The sequence below is a fragment of the Coregonus lavaretus genome (genome assembly GCF_964263955.1).
Source record: "Coregonus lavaretus genome assembly, chromosome: 25".
Lineage (NCBI taxonomy): Eukaryota > Metazoa > Chordata > Actinopteri > Salmoniformes > Salmonidae > Coregonus > Coregonus lavaretus.
The window spans coordinates 16595823-16611605 of record NC_140012.1 but is presented as its reverse complement, the minus strand read 5'-3'; the positions used below and the strand labels follow the sequence as shown (position 1 = coordinate 16611605).

Below are 15783 nucleotides of genomic sequence, written 5' to 3'. Positions count from 1 at the left end.
ATGCTACATAATTTCATTATGTTTTTGCATGGATGCATTTTGCAACTGGACAGAAAGTGTAAACTGTCTAAGTTGACAACATTCCCAAAGCAATCACAACTGTTGAAGCTCAAATTCTTTCTAACATTGAATGATATTCCAAGATAACAAGTCAATAGTAGAATAATTTCTAGTTCACTGCAGAATGACATGTCATAGCACACCACGAGAGCATAATGTTTGTTTGTCATTGAGTAGAAAATGCCATTACCCATACATAAGAATCCAATTTCAACGTAGCAAAGCAACATGGTAAACGCATGTCATACTCACATATTGTTTACACGCTCCTTGAGCGACGGCTCAATATCTTCAGGAGAAAAGGACAACACAAATGGAACGGTGTCTAATAGACCGACAAGGTTATAGTGTAGAGTCCTGGAACAAAGGTAACATGACTGATATTGTTTTACAGCCTGTATTGAAAACAACAGTACAATAAAATACATCTCAGCCTTGTCCAAGGGTGGCTTTGTTACATAACTATTAGATATCACTTGGAAGTATTTTTCATTCCAAAAGGTCATAGATGCATATGGTTGATTACAGAGTGAAATAATATTATACACGTGACCAAACTGAGTAGAGAAAGATCACTTCTTCAGTACATAACTAAAACAATCACAGATGAAGGTGTGCTAAATATTATTTATTTCCTATCGGATTAATTTCTCCCATGGTTACACCACAATCAGCTCTTCTCATTGGGTGGTTAACAGGACAGTTCTGAGGTATACATTTCATTTGAGGAGAGGGGCATTTGGGTCAGTCTTCATCAGTAAGCAGAGACATTGTCATGACCCCTTGATAAAACCTTACTGTGTTAACCTCTCTCTCCATCACTGACCTACAATTTGGTCAAGGGACAGCCCACACAATGCAGCTATTTGGCATAATAGGCAAGAAATTACATGACATAGGGAATCTAATATTCCTCTAACAGAGAAAAACACAAGCAATAATCAATGTAATAAATAAATCAATAGAATATAAGTAAGAAATTAGTCAGGATTTCTTTTTGCAAACATGATTGCCTTGGAAAGACACTGACAGGATTAAAATAAGTACATTATTATTTACATTCAGAAACAGGGAGAAAATGTAATGGAGTCATAATTGTTCAAGTGTGTGTGCTATTTCGGTGATCAGCGTCAGGATCATTCAAGCACCGTCCTTTCTGTTCAAGTCTAAATACTGATGTATAACTTCAAAACGGTCATTTAATTCAACATAAATACATTAGTGAGGACACTGGTACACTTACTATACAATCATAACAAGAAAGGCACTGAGGAACATCGTTACTAATTCTTATCTCCTTTTCACTCTCTTTTGTCTCCCAACTGTAGGAATCTAAAGCATTAGTTTGAAAAATAAATCTGTTATATCAGACTAGTCTCATAGACTAGACGTAACATAGTAAATGTCAATCTGGGACACTGAAATGAGTATGATATGTTACGTTTGGTATGGTTACATAAGATAGAAGGTTACTTAAGGAAAAACGAAAGGAGGGTGGTTGGTCGGGGTGGATGGATGGGCGTATAACGCAAACGTCTAGCATTGCGTGTTTTAGTCTCATCACGGACAACTTTAGCATTCTAGCTAATTAGCAACTTTTCAACTACTTACTACTTTTTAGCTACTTTGCAATTATTAGTATGCTAGCTAACCTTTCCCCTAACCCTTTTAGCTAACCCTTCCCCTAACCCTTTAACCTAACTCCTAACCCTATCCCAAACCTTAACCACTAGCCTAGCTAACGTTAGCGTTAGCAACCTAGCCACCTAGCTAACGTTATTGGAATCCACAACAAATTGGAATTCGTAACATATCATACATTTTGTAAATTCGTAACATATTTTACGAATGGCAATTCATAACATATCATACGAATTGTAATTCGGAACACAATAAGAAATGGATGCTGAACATCCACAAAATAATACATACCATACGAAACGTAAAATATCATACATTTACATTTTACATTTTAGTCATTTAGCAGACGCTCTTATCCAGAGCGACTCACAGTTAGTGAGTGCATACATTTTTCATACTGCCCCCCCCGTGGGAATCGAACCCACAACCCTGGCGTTGCAAGCGCCATGCTCTACCAACTGAGCTACAGGAGGGCCCATACTAAATGGAGTGTCTCGGATTTACATACAGAATAATACGAAATGCTACGAGACCACGTTGGTTATATACTTTAAAAATGGTTTGCACTACAAAAGGTGCCTCCTGCTTCATGACAGGTCAGTTCTCAACACTACAGCACGTCTTTGAACCAAAACTTGGTAAAACATTTTAGCATGAAAGACCAAACATTTGGAACAGCCCAATTGCCGTGACAAACATGATTATTTCATTCAATTTCAGCAACAGAGTATGTGTAACAATTACAGAGGGAGATATTGGCATTGACCTATAGACTTACATGTCCTATTGTTAGCTGAACTAGATCTTGACCTGCCAATGAAATGCTTTCAATCCACCCACTGGAAACCCTTATAGCTTTCAGAGTAGATGATAAAATGAATTTTTTCCAATGTGAAATGTTTTGGCTGAAATTATGGTTGGTCACAGTGCTAGCCAGTTGGACTGGAGTGTGCGTTACAGGAGAATGCTAAAGGGAAATGGAACAACTTCAGAGTTTGATTGATAGGGCATCTTCTTGTGATTAGATATGGCACTTTGAGCAGTGTCGTTAAGAGTCCTACCACCATGTCCTTCTGGGAGGTGTCTCTTCCTCCTGTCACGGGCACTCAGTGTCGATCCGGCTGTACTTCACTTGACTCCACTGGGCCGGTCGCCATGACAGTGGCATCTGGTAGTTCCGAGGGACGATGCCTGTGACATTCTGTTCAAGGTACTGGAAAAATCGGTACCACCACACCCTTGAGAAAAAGTTGCTCTGCGATGATGCCTTTAGCGTCTGTGAAACAAATAAAATGGAATAACACCATTCCATAATTGTTGATCCACGTTGAACATACAAGTAATACTAGTCTATTACAGGGTAATTAAATTGGTTATTCCACTGGTAAGTGTGACCAAATATAGACTTACTTGCTGGTTGGCCATGGTGTGGTACCACCAGAATAGGCGTGTGGTGATGAAGTAAGCCACCACCACGTCTATGGAGTAGTGGTCATGAGCCAGGAGAATGCAGAAGAGTCCCACAGCACAGAGCAGCCAGCAGATCCAGTGGTACCACCAGAACTTTTTTGGGGAATCTGTGAGAAACATAGGAAATACCTTTTATTTAATGTGACCAATCAAACATGTTTTTTCAACAGTCAGATATCAGATTTAATAGTTCTTTTAATATACCACCAGGTGTCTCTGTTGCCCCAAAATAAACATTACAGACAGGTTTTTACTAAGAGAGGCTATGCAGTAGTGTTGCGTAGCCTACTTACACTCTTTAATGAAGAGATAGGTGAGTGTCAGCATGACTGTGTGGCCACTGTAAAGGTAGTCTCCACACATGTGGTGGGAGCCAGTGATGGTCAGGCCTCCTCCTGCAATCATCTTCATCACTCTGCTCATTTGGGACTCCCAGTCACCAAACAGCTACAACAGAAAAAAACATCACAAAAGTGTGTGAAGTTAGTGTGCTCCAGAAAGCCATAAGTACATAATCAGACTTATTCAACAACAATACAGTAACAACATTTGTGTCTGTGTAAGGGGCCAAAGGGGAAGTGTTAGCCTACTGTCAGCAGCGTGAACTGAACTAACTCTGTTAAAGGATATCAAACAGTGGGGTTGTACACTATGGGCTCAGTGATCATTCCATCATTTTCTATTGTAGGAAGGTTCAGAAAACAGTTTTTAATCGTCATTCCTTAATAAAAATTAGGTCTATGAAGAATTATAGTGCAGATATTTTTGTTAATTGTTTGAGCAAATTGGACTGGTCTGCTGTACTGAAATGCAATGAGGTGGAAAATGCCTGGAGCAATTTGAAATCATTGTTTTTAGATGCTGTAGATAAGCAGGCTCCAGTACCAAATGTTAGAATTAAGCAAAGAACAGAACCATTGATAAACAATAACATTTTAAAGGAAATTAAGCGTAGAAATGAATGCTTTCTGGAGTTCAGGAAATCCAGGACAGATGATATATTTATAGATTTTAAGAAATTAAGAAATGAGGTCAACCGGATGATACAGAAGGCCAAGAAATATTATTTTAATGACAAAATAGTTGAAAATAGGAACAATCCGAGTAAATGATGGAAGTGTCTGAAGCTGTTAGGTTATAGTAACAAATTAAAGACCAAAGCTCGAAATCTTAGCTTGGACATTGGAGGAAAGGTTACATCAGACAAGTCCATGGTTGCAAACAGTCTGAATAGCTATTTTACAACTATAGCTAATACATTAATTAGCAAGTTACCTTGTCAATCGGGTTGCTATGGGGAGAGTCATGTCCAGCAGTTTTACTCACAGCAGGGGATTCGAGTAGATGCTTTTTCATTTGAAAAGGTGTCTGAGTCAACTGTCCTTAAGAAGCTGAAAGAACTTGACTATTCCAAAGCAACTGGCCTTGACAACATTCCTGCTAGATTTCAAAGGTATGCTGCGGTAATTATCACCCCCTGTGTAACTCACATTGTAAATCTGTCTATTGAACTGGGTGTTTTCCCAGTGAACTAAAACTGGGAAGGGTCATACCTTTATATAAAAAAGGGAATACGTTAGATCATGGAAACTATCGGCCTCTCAATGAAAAGGATTATGTTCAAGCAGATTTACAGTTATATTTCCTTACATAACCTATTCTATGAGCTCCAATCTGGCTTTAGGAAATCCCATTCCACCGACACTTGCCTACTATATCTAACTGACCACATAAGGATCAGATGAGGTACATTTTGTGGTATGGTTATGTTAGATCTTCAAAAGGCGTTCGATACAGTGGATCATGAGATTCTGTTAATCAAACTAAGAGCCATTGGCTTTAACAACTTAGCAGTAAAATGGGTTAGCTCTTACCTGCTAGGAAGAAAACAGATGGTGGATGTTGATTGGACCCTGTCTAAACCCAAAATCTTGAACTGCAGGGTACCCCAAGAGAGTGTGCTGGGTCCACATTTCTTTCTATTGTATATAAATGATCTGAAATCTGTCTGTACATGTGACCTTTTCCTATATGCAGATGATTCTGCACTGTTGGTTTCCCACGAAGACAAAATGGTGGTTGAGAAAGCCCTCAGTGCTGAACTTCTGAATGTCAGTAAATGGCTATATGACAATAAGCTGTCACTTCACTTTGGAAAAACAGTCCATCTTGTTCGGGTCCAAGGTGAAACTGAGGAAATTCAATGATTTTAAGGTGGTAGTAGGTGACATAGTAGTCGCAGCAAAATACTCTTAAGTATCTTGGATGTGTGCTAGACAAACATCTGACAGGGGAGAGCATGGCACAAAATCTTATCTCCAAAGTCAACCATAAAATTAGGTTTCTCGCAAGAACCTTCAAATATATGGATAAGAACGCAATGGGGGCATTGGCAGGGGCTCTTGTTCAGTGCCACTTTGACTATGCATGCTCTTCCTGGTACAATAGTGACCCCAAGATAATACAAAATAAATTGCAGACATTTCAGAACAAATTAGTAAGGATTATTCTTAAACTTCCAGCACTTACGCATCTTGACTATTCCCACTTTGAAAGCCTTAGATGGCTCAAAGTGGAAGAGAGAGTCGCTCAGATTAAATTGCGTCTTGTACACAAGATTGTCCACAGTATGGTCCCCAGGTACCTACGTAACTACTTTAACTTAGTAAGGGATAACCATAACTATTCCACTAGAAGGAGTGAAACTGACGTTGTTCCTTTTAGATTTAAAAGTGGTATGGGGAAATAAACCTTTTTATACTCAGCTGCCATTCTTTGAAATAGTCTTCCGAAGAATTAGAAATGTATAACCGCCATAGGTAGTTTCAAGTTCTCAATGAAAAAATGGCTAAATAGTAGCATGTCTCAAAAGTATAAGATTATAGTACGTGGCTAAGAGGGAAATCCCTGGGATCGCATATGGTCTGCCTTTTGGTGCCTGTTGTTAATTATATTGTGATTGCCCTGTATATATTCGGTATTGATTGTTTTATATATTAAGGGCATGTGAGACAAGGGAGATGTACCTGCCCATAGTTGTTTATTAGGGAAGGAAATTGTACTAATTATCTCATGTTATGAAACAAACAACAATTTTTGTCTGTTGCCATTACAATTGCCGCCTAACCTTGCATTCCCCGTTCCCCCTTCCCTCTTCAAAAGGAACACAATGGAAATAAGCTGTTAAGCTTTATTGTGTTATCCTTGATGACTTTCTTAAATTGTATGTGGAGGCGTCATCGGCTGGAGCGCCCTTATGTATGTATTTGACAAATTGTCAAATAAATTCAAATCAATCAATCAAACCTGTTCTGCCGATTAGAAGCTGATCATATGTGATGAGACTAACTTGAAAGAAGGCCTCCAATCAGTGACGCTGGCCCCTAGCCAAACGGTTCCAACAGTTGGAAAAGTATTGCTGATTTTAGTTAGATTCACAGGAAATTTGGCGCTGTCAGAAACAGGCGAGCGGGCCCATTCAGACTGATAACGTATGGTTTCCTCTGAGAGTTTAGACTGTGGAGGGGACACCATTCCTGACCTGTGCTGGGCTGAGGTGATGCATATCCTGGCCTCAACCCTACTGTGTTCACTAGGCCTATACTGTCTGACTCACACAAACTTTAGGGGGGGGGGGGGGGACTCTCATGAGGTACACACACTGAAACACCACACCACTGCTTCATGATATCACTGAACAGATGTGCTAATGGTGGGGAACATTGAGGTTAGCCACAGTAGGCGAAGTCGTCATGTGCAGTCAAATAAATGTTCCAGCCTTTGAGTCTCGAAACCATTCTAAATGTTGGCTGCAGATACATTGATGTCTTAATGGGAGGGCATACAGTATATCAGCTTTTACTATAGCATGGCTGAGGCGAAACTGCTGAAGAAATGAGTCTAAGTCATATTGACAAATGCTGTCGACTAAAACGTGACCAACGTTGCCAAACAAAAATAAACCCTCCAAAGAGGCATACATTGTCTGTTGTTGTTTAATGTGAGAACATCTCCAGTTATTTTTTAACCGGCACTAGCTATGTTTCACTTGTTCAGTGAAATTGTTAAATAAATGCGACAATTGCATGCTATGGTGCATTTCCATTTAACTATCTTGTGTAGATAAAAATTGCTAGAAACAAAAAAACTAACCTACAGTGTCTAATAGAAATGAAGTGGTTGAAGTGTTTCCATTACCCATTTAGGCAAATTGCGCATTAGGCCTAATAAAATGGCGACAGCCTGTAGCCTATGTCATCCCACCTATCTGTTTCATGTCTCAGGTAGTTTGTGAAAGCCAGCATGGATAGAATGCAATAATTGACTAATATTTGCCATATTCTAATAACTCTCACGTGTCAACATATCGCCACAGTTGTGCCATAGTGAAACTTGCCCTCCTATAGATCTGAAATAATTGGATGGTGAAACTTGACAGCCAAGCAGAAAAGCAAGGCGAAGCCTTTCACGGGCATTATTAAAAGTCAGGACAATCCTTGTCCTGCAAAATCCATTTTCTATAGTTGAAAATACATATTTTGCAAGCAGTAGGCATTTACAATTATTCTATGGTATATTGGCATTCGCACAATTTAGTGTGCATCCCGCCGCCTATTGTGCGGGACGGAAACAAGTTACCCCCCAAAATGTACAAACTACCAAACAACTGTTCTGTTAAAAATAAAACCGATCTGATCCCTACACAGGCTCAAGAAGAGCCTGGGAGGGCGGGCCGTCTTCCGGCGCCCCTTGCAAGTCTTCCGGCGCCCCTTGTAAAATACTTAAGTCCCAAAAACGTTTCTGCTGCACCCACAATAATGTCCAGTTTCTTTGACTTCTTTGAGACTTGAATGAGACTTGAGCCGTAATGTTTATAACTGTGGCAATGAACCCCACAAAATTCACCTTTTTAACACACAAGGTATCTTTTGACTGGCAGCAAACATTTACTACAGGCTGTGGTGCATCCACTACTATATCTTCACTAGCGTCACTTGTTTTTTCAACTTTTTTAATCGCCTCCGCATAGGAGATTTGATTGACCACTCTAACTTTGCTCTAAACTTGTTTCTGAACGATTCACCATGCTGCCAACATGACCGAGTGGAGCAGATTACTGTTCGATTTGAGGCAGGCTAGCTAACGTTAGCTAGCGAGGCAGGCTAGTTGACATTAGCTTAGCTAGCTAGCTAGATAACTATTCAGAACAAAAATATAAAACGCAACATGCAACAATTTAAAACATTTTGTGAGTTACAGTTCATATACGGAAATCAGTCAATTGAAATAAATTCATTAGGTCCTAATCTATGGATTTCACATGACTGGGCAGGGGAGCAGCCATGGGTGGGGCTGGGAGGGCATAGGCCCATCCACTTGGGAGCCAGGCCAACCCCCTGGGGAGCCAGGCCCAGCCAATCAGAATGAGTTATTTCTCTACAAAAGGGCTTTATTACAGACAGAAATACTGAAATACTCCTGAGCAATTGTTCGAGAGATATCCAATTTGCAGCAGAACATGCAACATAGAGAAGACCAGCAAGGGGACCCTCAGCATCACACAAACATGCCCTCACTGTGAGCATTCCTATAAATGGAACAGGGAGGACACTTGAATCAGGTTGGTGACATTTGACCTGGTCAAAGGTCAAAACAGATTAGAGTTTTGACCCAATTCACCTTCATAACCTAGCCTGGTGGAACCAGCCTGATCGCTGCTTTAACCATTCTATTTCACTTCACATATCATGTGAAATAGAAAGGTGAATGCAGCAATCAGGTTGGTTCCACCAGGCTAATCATAACCACCATCGATAACGTACTCAGTGCTCTGTGTGTGTGACCGACCAGTGTCTTTGATGAGGGGCCAGGAGCTGATGTGCGCTGTCATGGGCCAGAAGCTGATCTACGCTGTCATGCCCATTAATGCGGCGCCAGAATCAGGTAGGTTTAGTCTGACCTGTTCAAACTTCAACATAGTATATGTTTGTTTGTCAGATATCACCTCTCCTAACTGCCATTAGTAATAGAACAGTGAATATGTGTGTATATGTTCACAGATGCATCTATGGAGCCATAACTTGGAGACTTGCAAGAAGATGTGATTGAGTCCTGACCGACAGACAGGCTTGATACTGACGTCTCTGAATGAAGAGACCAGGCACTCTGCATTAACATTTTACTAGACAACTTTCACTTGTATTGAGTTTTTTTATTATTGAATTGATGGTATCAGCCAATATAGGGAGGGAGAAACCCTGAGTATTCTGCACCAGGATCAGGGAACTCCTGTTGTTGTATATGGGACACCTCACAGGAAGGTATGACCACTCTGACATGTTGCCAAGGTAGCCCCATTACCACCAGACAAAATGCCGATAGGCACAGTATCTGTATCTGCTAGGAATGACAATGAAAGGTGCACATTGCTATATTAGCAGAACACTGCTTCTATGGTATTACTACATTTGAAAGTTATCAAAACACTTACTTTAGAATATCTACCTAAATTCAGCAATTGCATTCTTCTCATATTATGCTGTAGGCTACTGCCCTATTCAAAGCTTCCTCCGGCACCTCACCATACATCTACCTGTAGTTTTGAACTCAACCTGCAGGATATTGGTTTGTTGTGATTGAGTGGGGGAAAACAGATGCGGTCAAGGTTCTGACATACGGTTGTGTCTTGATGGTGAAATGGACACACTCAAGAAACACCCACATCAAACCACACCCTCAACCCAACTCACGTTTGGCTTCTGTCATTGCCGCAAGCATTTCTTGAGGAACAAGCCAAAAGAATTAGGCCAAATCAGCGGGTGCAGTTCCTCTCTCTTTAAGACATAAGGCTACTACACAGTCATGTCACTTAGTATGCTATGTTTTTGCATAAAGGAATAATGGGAGAGGTGGTAAGTACCTTAGGAGAGCACTTGAAATGCATCCCTGGCACGGGGAGTGTGGTGATGTACATGGTGATACACCTGTATAGGTAGAGTGTGCCAACGATAAAGAAGAACCGCCGACCAACGATGGACCTGAGGATGAGAAAGTTGTACATTAAGAATCAAGACTTGCTGGAGTGCTTAACCAGCACACTACTATGGCTGTTGCGGTGACCGTATTACCGCCACACCGGCAGTCAAGAGTCATGGCCGCAGTAAAATTCCACATGACCGATGAGTCACGGTTATATCCTATTATGTACTTTGGACATGCGTTGGTAGTACCCAAATGGTACACAGCGCTCTATTGTCCCTCTAATCACTATGAAATCAATACAAACGCAATCAAAAATCACATCAAAAACTTATAATCAAAACAGTATCATGCTTTTTAAAACAAACCTTACTGTGATTGATCAATTTGAAGAAGTTCAACAACAGGTTGAAACTGAGTGGAAAGCATGGTTGTTGTGTATGTTGTTTCAAAGCCTAACACAACTAAATGGACAGCGCATTCTAAGGTGATGATGAACTCAAAACACCCACATGCATATTAGAGCTTATGAATATGCATAGGCCTATATGAGCCCAAGCCCGAAAAAACCATACAATTAAAATAATTACTGTGCTGTTATACAATACATAGCCTAATAGCCTACCGCATACTTAAGATTGGTCTAGCCTAGTCTCCAAAATTAAACAAATTATAGTAACCGTCTTTGAGTGTGGACTGTATTATTATGCATACTGGATGGACTGGTTGCCTTACTGTATGCTACACTCCAAACGTTCTATCAATGAGTCTGGGAGAGAACATATAGGCCTAGGCGATGCTGTTGGTTCATTGATTGTGTAGGGCGGCTTACAGAGTTAGCCTACAATTATAGTGAATTTGTATTTGATTTTTAATAGCCTAGTAATAGGCTGACATTACCTTTAGCTACAGAATCTCACCACGATGCATTTCCATCTCCTCCTTTCTCGAGCGCACAGAGAGAGGGGCTGTCAACAGTTTAATCAAATATGTTTAGCTTTGAAACCATGTTACTATCAATGTTCCCGAACAGATTTCACTTGGTTTCACAAATTAAGCACTGGGTAGCTGCAGGAATAGGGTTGGAGAGGCCATGGCACACAGAGTTTGGGCGGAATATAACCTTTCATGCAGCGAGAGGCTGCATGCTCCTCAAACAGTGCTAAATTAACTAGCTTACAGCCTATGGCATGGTGCATAGCCAGATAACATACAGTAATGTAGATGTTCCAAAGGTGCGCATCAGCGGTTTGTATGTGGCTTGTAGGCCTATACGTGGAGGCCTGGAGATGCTAAACTTGTTGATATTAATTAATGGGTAATTACTATGAGACCGGCAGTCATCTGCATGAAAATAACCGGCTGACAAAATGTCATGACTGTCACAGCCTAAAACACTTCAAAACATACTTTAACATGGAGTGGATCAATCAATAAGTTATGGATGTTATAATTCAAGTCGTTATCAATTTTTGTAGTATATCTTGGTCATTTACCTATATTTTAACAGTGCCCACTGTAGAAGCCACAGGACGACCAGTATCATGCCGTTGATTTCGCATATAGAAAAGGCCCAGTCTACTCTGCCGAAAAAGTCAAAGAACTTGTCTGGCAGGGGTGGAGTGGCCTCCTTGGCAGGCACGCGTTCGTGGACCACGGAGATCATGATGGTGGTAAAGATGAAGCAGATTATGGCGTAGACGAATGCCACGCCTGTCTTTCCCCATTCCTCAGGAAACGGAGAGTGGGTGATCTCAGGCATGGGGATCTGGACCCGCTCCTTGTGGAACTCATTGACCACACCGTTCCTCTTGGGCTTGTTCCCATTAACCTCACTGTTGACAGCCAAGATGGCGTGTCCGTTGGCATGCCCGTTTTTATGTGCTTCAATGTGGTGCTCTATCCTGAGAGTCTCCATCTTGTCCAGGAGCTGTCTGCCTCCGTCTGAGGTGACAAGGGCCAGAGGGGCCGTCTGGAAGTCCGCCTTAGAGAGCTGCAGGAGGCCCTGGCCATCCAGGTGGCGTAAGGCCTCTGAGTATTCCTGCATTCCCTCATCGGTCAGCCACAGGAGCACGTCCTCCGTTGACCACTGGGCCACTTTCTTCATGTCAGTCCCTGTGCCGTACTTGCTGCAAACAGAGGGAGAAACAAAGGTGGTAGAGTCCAGAGGTGTTCACGACTTGGTCTAACAAATCCAGAGCCCTCCTGAAGTCACACATCACCTGGTGAGCACATTGGGTGCTGCCCACACCTGGAGTATCCAGTCAGGTTTATCTAGAGGTTAATCCATCCGACCATGGGGTTGCGATTGAATTTGCAGCTGTTTGATGCAGTGACTTTTTGCGCTAAAATGGGAGAAAAATGTAAAAACATTTGGATAAATATTCAAACTAATTTCCATTACTTTGACATTCACTACCAGTCAAAAGTTTGGACACACCTACTCATTCAAGAGTTTTTCTTTATTTTTACATTGTAGAATAATAGTGAAGACATCGAAACTATGAAATAACACATATGGAATCATGTAGTAACCAAAATAGTGTTAAACAAATATTTGAGATTCTTCAAATAGCCACCCTTCGCCTTGATGACAGCTTTGCACACTCTTGGCATTCTCTCAACCAGCTTCATGAGGTAGTCACCTGGAATGCATTTCAATTAACAGGTGTGCCTTCTTAAAAGTTAATTTGTGGATTTTCTTTCCTTCTTAATGCATTTGACCCAATCAGTTGTCTTGTGACAAGGTAGGGGGGTATACAGGGTATACAGAAGATAGCCCTATTTGGTAAAATAACAAGTCCATATTATGGCAAGAACAGCTCAAATAAGCAAAGAGAAACAACAGTCCATCATTACTTTAAGACATGAAGGTCAGTCAATACGGAACATTTTAAGAACTTTGAAAGTTACTTCAGTGCAGTCGCAAAAACCATCAAGCGCTATGATGAAACTGGCTCTCATGAGGACCACCACAGGAATGGAAGACCCAGAGTTACCTCTGCTGCAGAGGATAAATTAATTAGAGTTACCAGCCTCAGTAATTGCAGCCCAAATAAATGCTTCACAGAGTTCAAGTAACAGACACATCTCAACATCAACTGTTCAGAGGAGACTGTGTGAATCAGGCCTTCTTGGTTGAATTGCTGCAAAGAAACCACAATGAAAGGACACCAATAACAAGAAGAGACTTGCTTGGGCCAAGAAACATGAGCAATGGACATTAGACCAGTGGAAATGTGTCCTTTGGTCTGGAGTCCAAATTTGAGATTTTTGGTTCCAACCGCTGTGGCTTTGTGAGACGCGGTGTGGGTGAATGGATGATCTCTGCATGTGTATTTCCCACCGTAAAGCATGGAGGAGGAGGTGTTATGGTGTGGGGGTGCTTTGCTGGTGACACTGTCTGTGATTTATTTAGAATTCAAGGCACACTTAACCAGCATGGCTACCACAGCATTCTGCAGCGATACACCATCCCATCTGGTTTGCGCTTAGTGGGACTATCATTTGTTTTTCAACAGAACAATGACCCAACACACCTCCAGGCTGTGTAAGGGCTATTTTACCAAGAAGGAGAGTGATGGAGTGCTGCATCAGATGACCTGGTCTCTACAATCCCCCGACCTCAACCCAATTGAGATGGTTTGGGATGAGTCGGACCGCAGAGTGAAGGAAAAGCAGCCAACAAGTGCTCAGCATATGTGGGAACTCCTTCAAGACAGTTGGAAATGCATTCCAGGTGAAGCTGGTTGAGAGAATGCCAAGAGTGGGCAAAGCTGTCATCAAGGCAAAGGGTGGCTATTTGAAGAATCTCAAATATATAATATATTTTGATTTGTTTAACACTTTTTTGGTTACTACATGATTCCATATGTGTTATTTCATAGTTTTGATTTCTTCACTATCATTCTACAATGTAGAAAATAGTTTTAATAAATAAAGAAAAACCCTGGTACTGTATTAGGCTGTATGTTCCCCCTCAAACAATCAAGTATATTCTAGAATGTATGTAATCTGTTAAATAGTGTGATGACTCAAAGCAGAAACAAATTGTAGCTATAACAAATTATACTATTATAATATTCTAACTTTTAAAAAAAACCATTTATAATAGTAAAAGTATAATATTCATAATGTAGAGTGACTAAAATTCGTCACCCATTCAACAGATTTATGCACACAACACACAGGACCACAGAATGTTCACACTTAACACGCGCTCTCGTTCAGGAGGACATGAGACTTCTATGTTGGAAGACAAAGCCACAATTATACGTTAAAATACCAGTTAAAAGGGCATTCCTGTTAGTATTTAATAAACACACCGCGTCAACGACTAACCATGTCTGATATTGTTATTGTATTAATACAGTATAGCTGAGAACGCAAATTCCGTTATGAGTTAAATACGTTTAAAATGTGTAGGCAAATGTTTCACCCTCTGTGGAATAATTTGCAGCAAATAACGTTTTACCTTGTTGCTACTGTGTCTATGTTGCCGAATGAACAACCTCGATACGAAAATACGTATGCTACGCTATTCCTCGTAAGAAATGAACAAACAGGCAAATTGAGGCAACTTTATTTGAAGCGCGGGAGAGGTAACTTCCATGCAAGCCATTCGAAGAACTCGGGAGGGTATGCTTACAGGGTGTGGCAACTGTATTTACAAATCTGCCTTTGAGGGAGGGTGGTGGTTGTCTCTTCATCTGGTTTACATTAGCAAAAGGATCAAACGCCCATAAATTGCATTGGCGCCACTTCTCCAGATAATTACGTCAGAAGCGTCGCTTCTTTTCTGGTTACAGCTACTGGGGATCCTTGGGACTTCTCCACCCTAACTGCTGACGGGACCGCGCGTGCTTCCGCCATCGCGCGCATGTTGATTCTGTCCACCCATACCAGACGCGATCAGGACACGCAGGTTGAAATATCAAAACGAACTCTGAACCAACTATATTAACTTTGGGACAGGTCGAAAACCTAAATATGTATTGTTGCTGTTGCTAGCTAATTTGTCCTGGGATATAGACATTGGGTTGTTATTTTACCTGAAATGCACAAGGTCCTCTACTCCGACAATTAATCCACAGATAAAAGGGTAAACCGAGTGAGTTTCTAGTTCTCGCCTTCGTTAGGCTTCTTCTTCTTCTTCTTTTGACTTTATATAGCGGTTGGCAACCAACTTTAAGGTGCATTACCACCACCAACTGGACTGGAGTGTGGACCTCCGTTCATCTTTCGATCACCCTTCTTCTTCTTCTTCTTCTTCTTCAATGAGGTTTAACGGCGGGTGGCATCCAATTTGTTGCGTTACCGCCACCTACTGGACTGGAGTACAACTCCCTTAACCAGAAAAAACCCTGACTCTGAAACGCCCAGTTTGTGTAAGCACTCCGGGCTGGACAACTCACAGCACAGGCAGCATGACTACTTTCCTAAAAAACGTGAAGGCGTTTAGGGGAAGCTGTGTTAGCCAGTTGCCTGGTAACACCTTGCACAATCAGGAACCACACAGAAAGGGAGCTTTTAATATTAACTATATGCCCGAAAGTCATGATGTGCTTAGCAGGGTTAAGTGTAGAGTAGTGCTAAGCGATTAGTGGTCGGTTCGGTTTTGGTTCGATTATAAAA

The 15783-nt window shown here is 41.2% G+C and overlaps 1 protein-coding gene across 1 annotated transcript; it reads right to left on the bottom strand.

Moving 5' to 3' along the window:
• Positions 1-683: 683 nt before the first annotated feature.
• On the bottom strand, positions 684-15299 carry sgms1b (sphingomyelin synthase 1b). The gene is made up of 6 exons (XM_084142230.1): positions 15201-15299; positions 11646-12494; positions 10091-10208; positions 3465-3618; positions 3112-3278; positions 684-2977 (listed from the first exon to the last, which is right to left on the bottom strand). Exons 2-6 carry the CDS (start codon positions 12254-12256, stop codon positions 2798-2800), a joined length of 1230 nt encoding a protein of 409 aa, XP_083998356.1. The 5' UTR covers positions 12257-12494; positions 15201-15299; the 3' UTR covers positions 684-2797.
• Between the last annotated feature and the right edge of the window lie 484 nt (positions 15300-15783).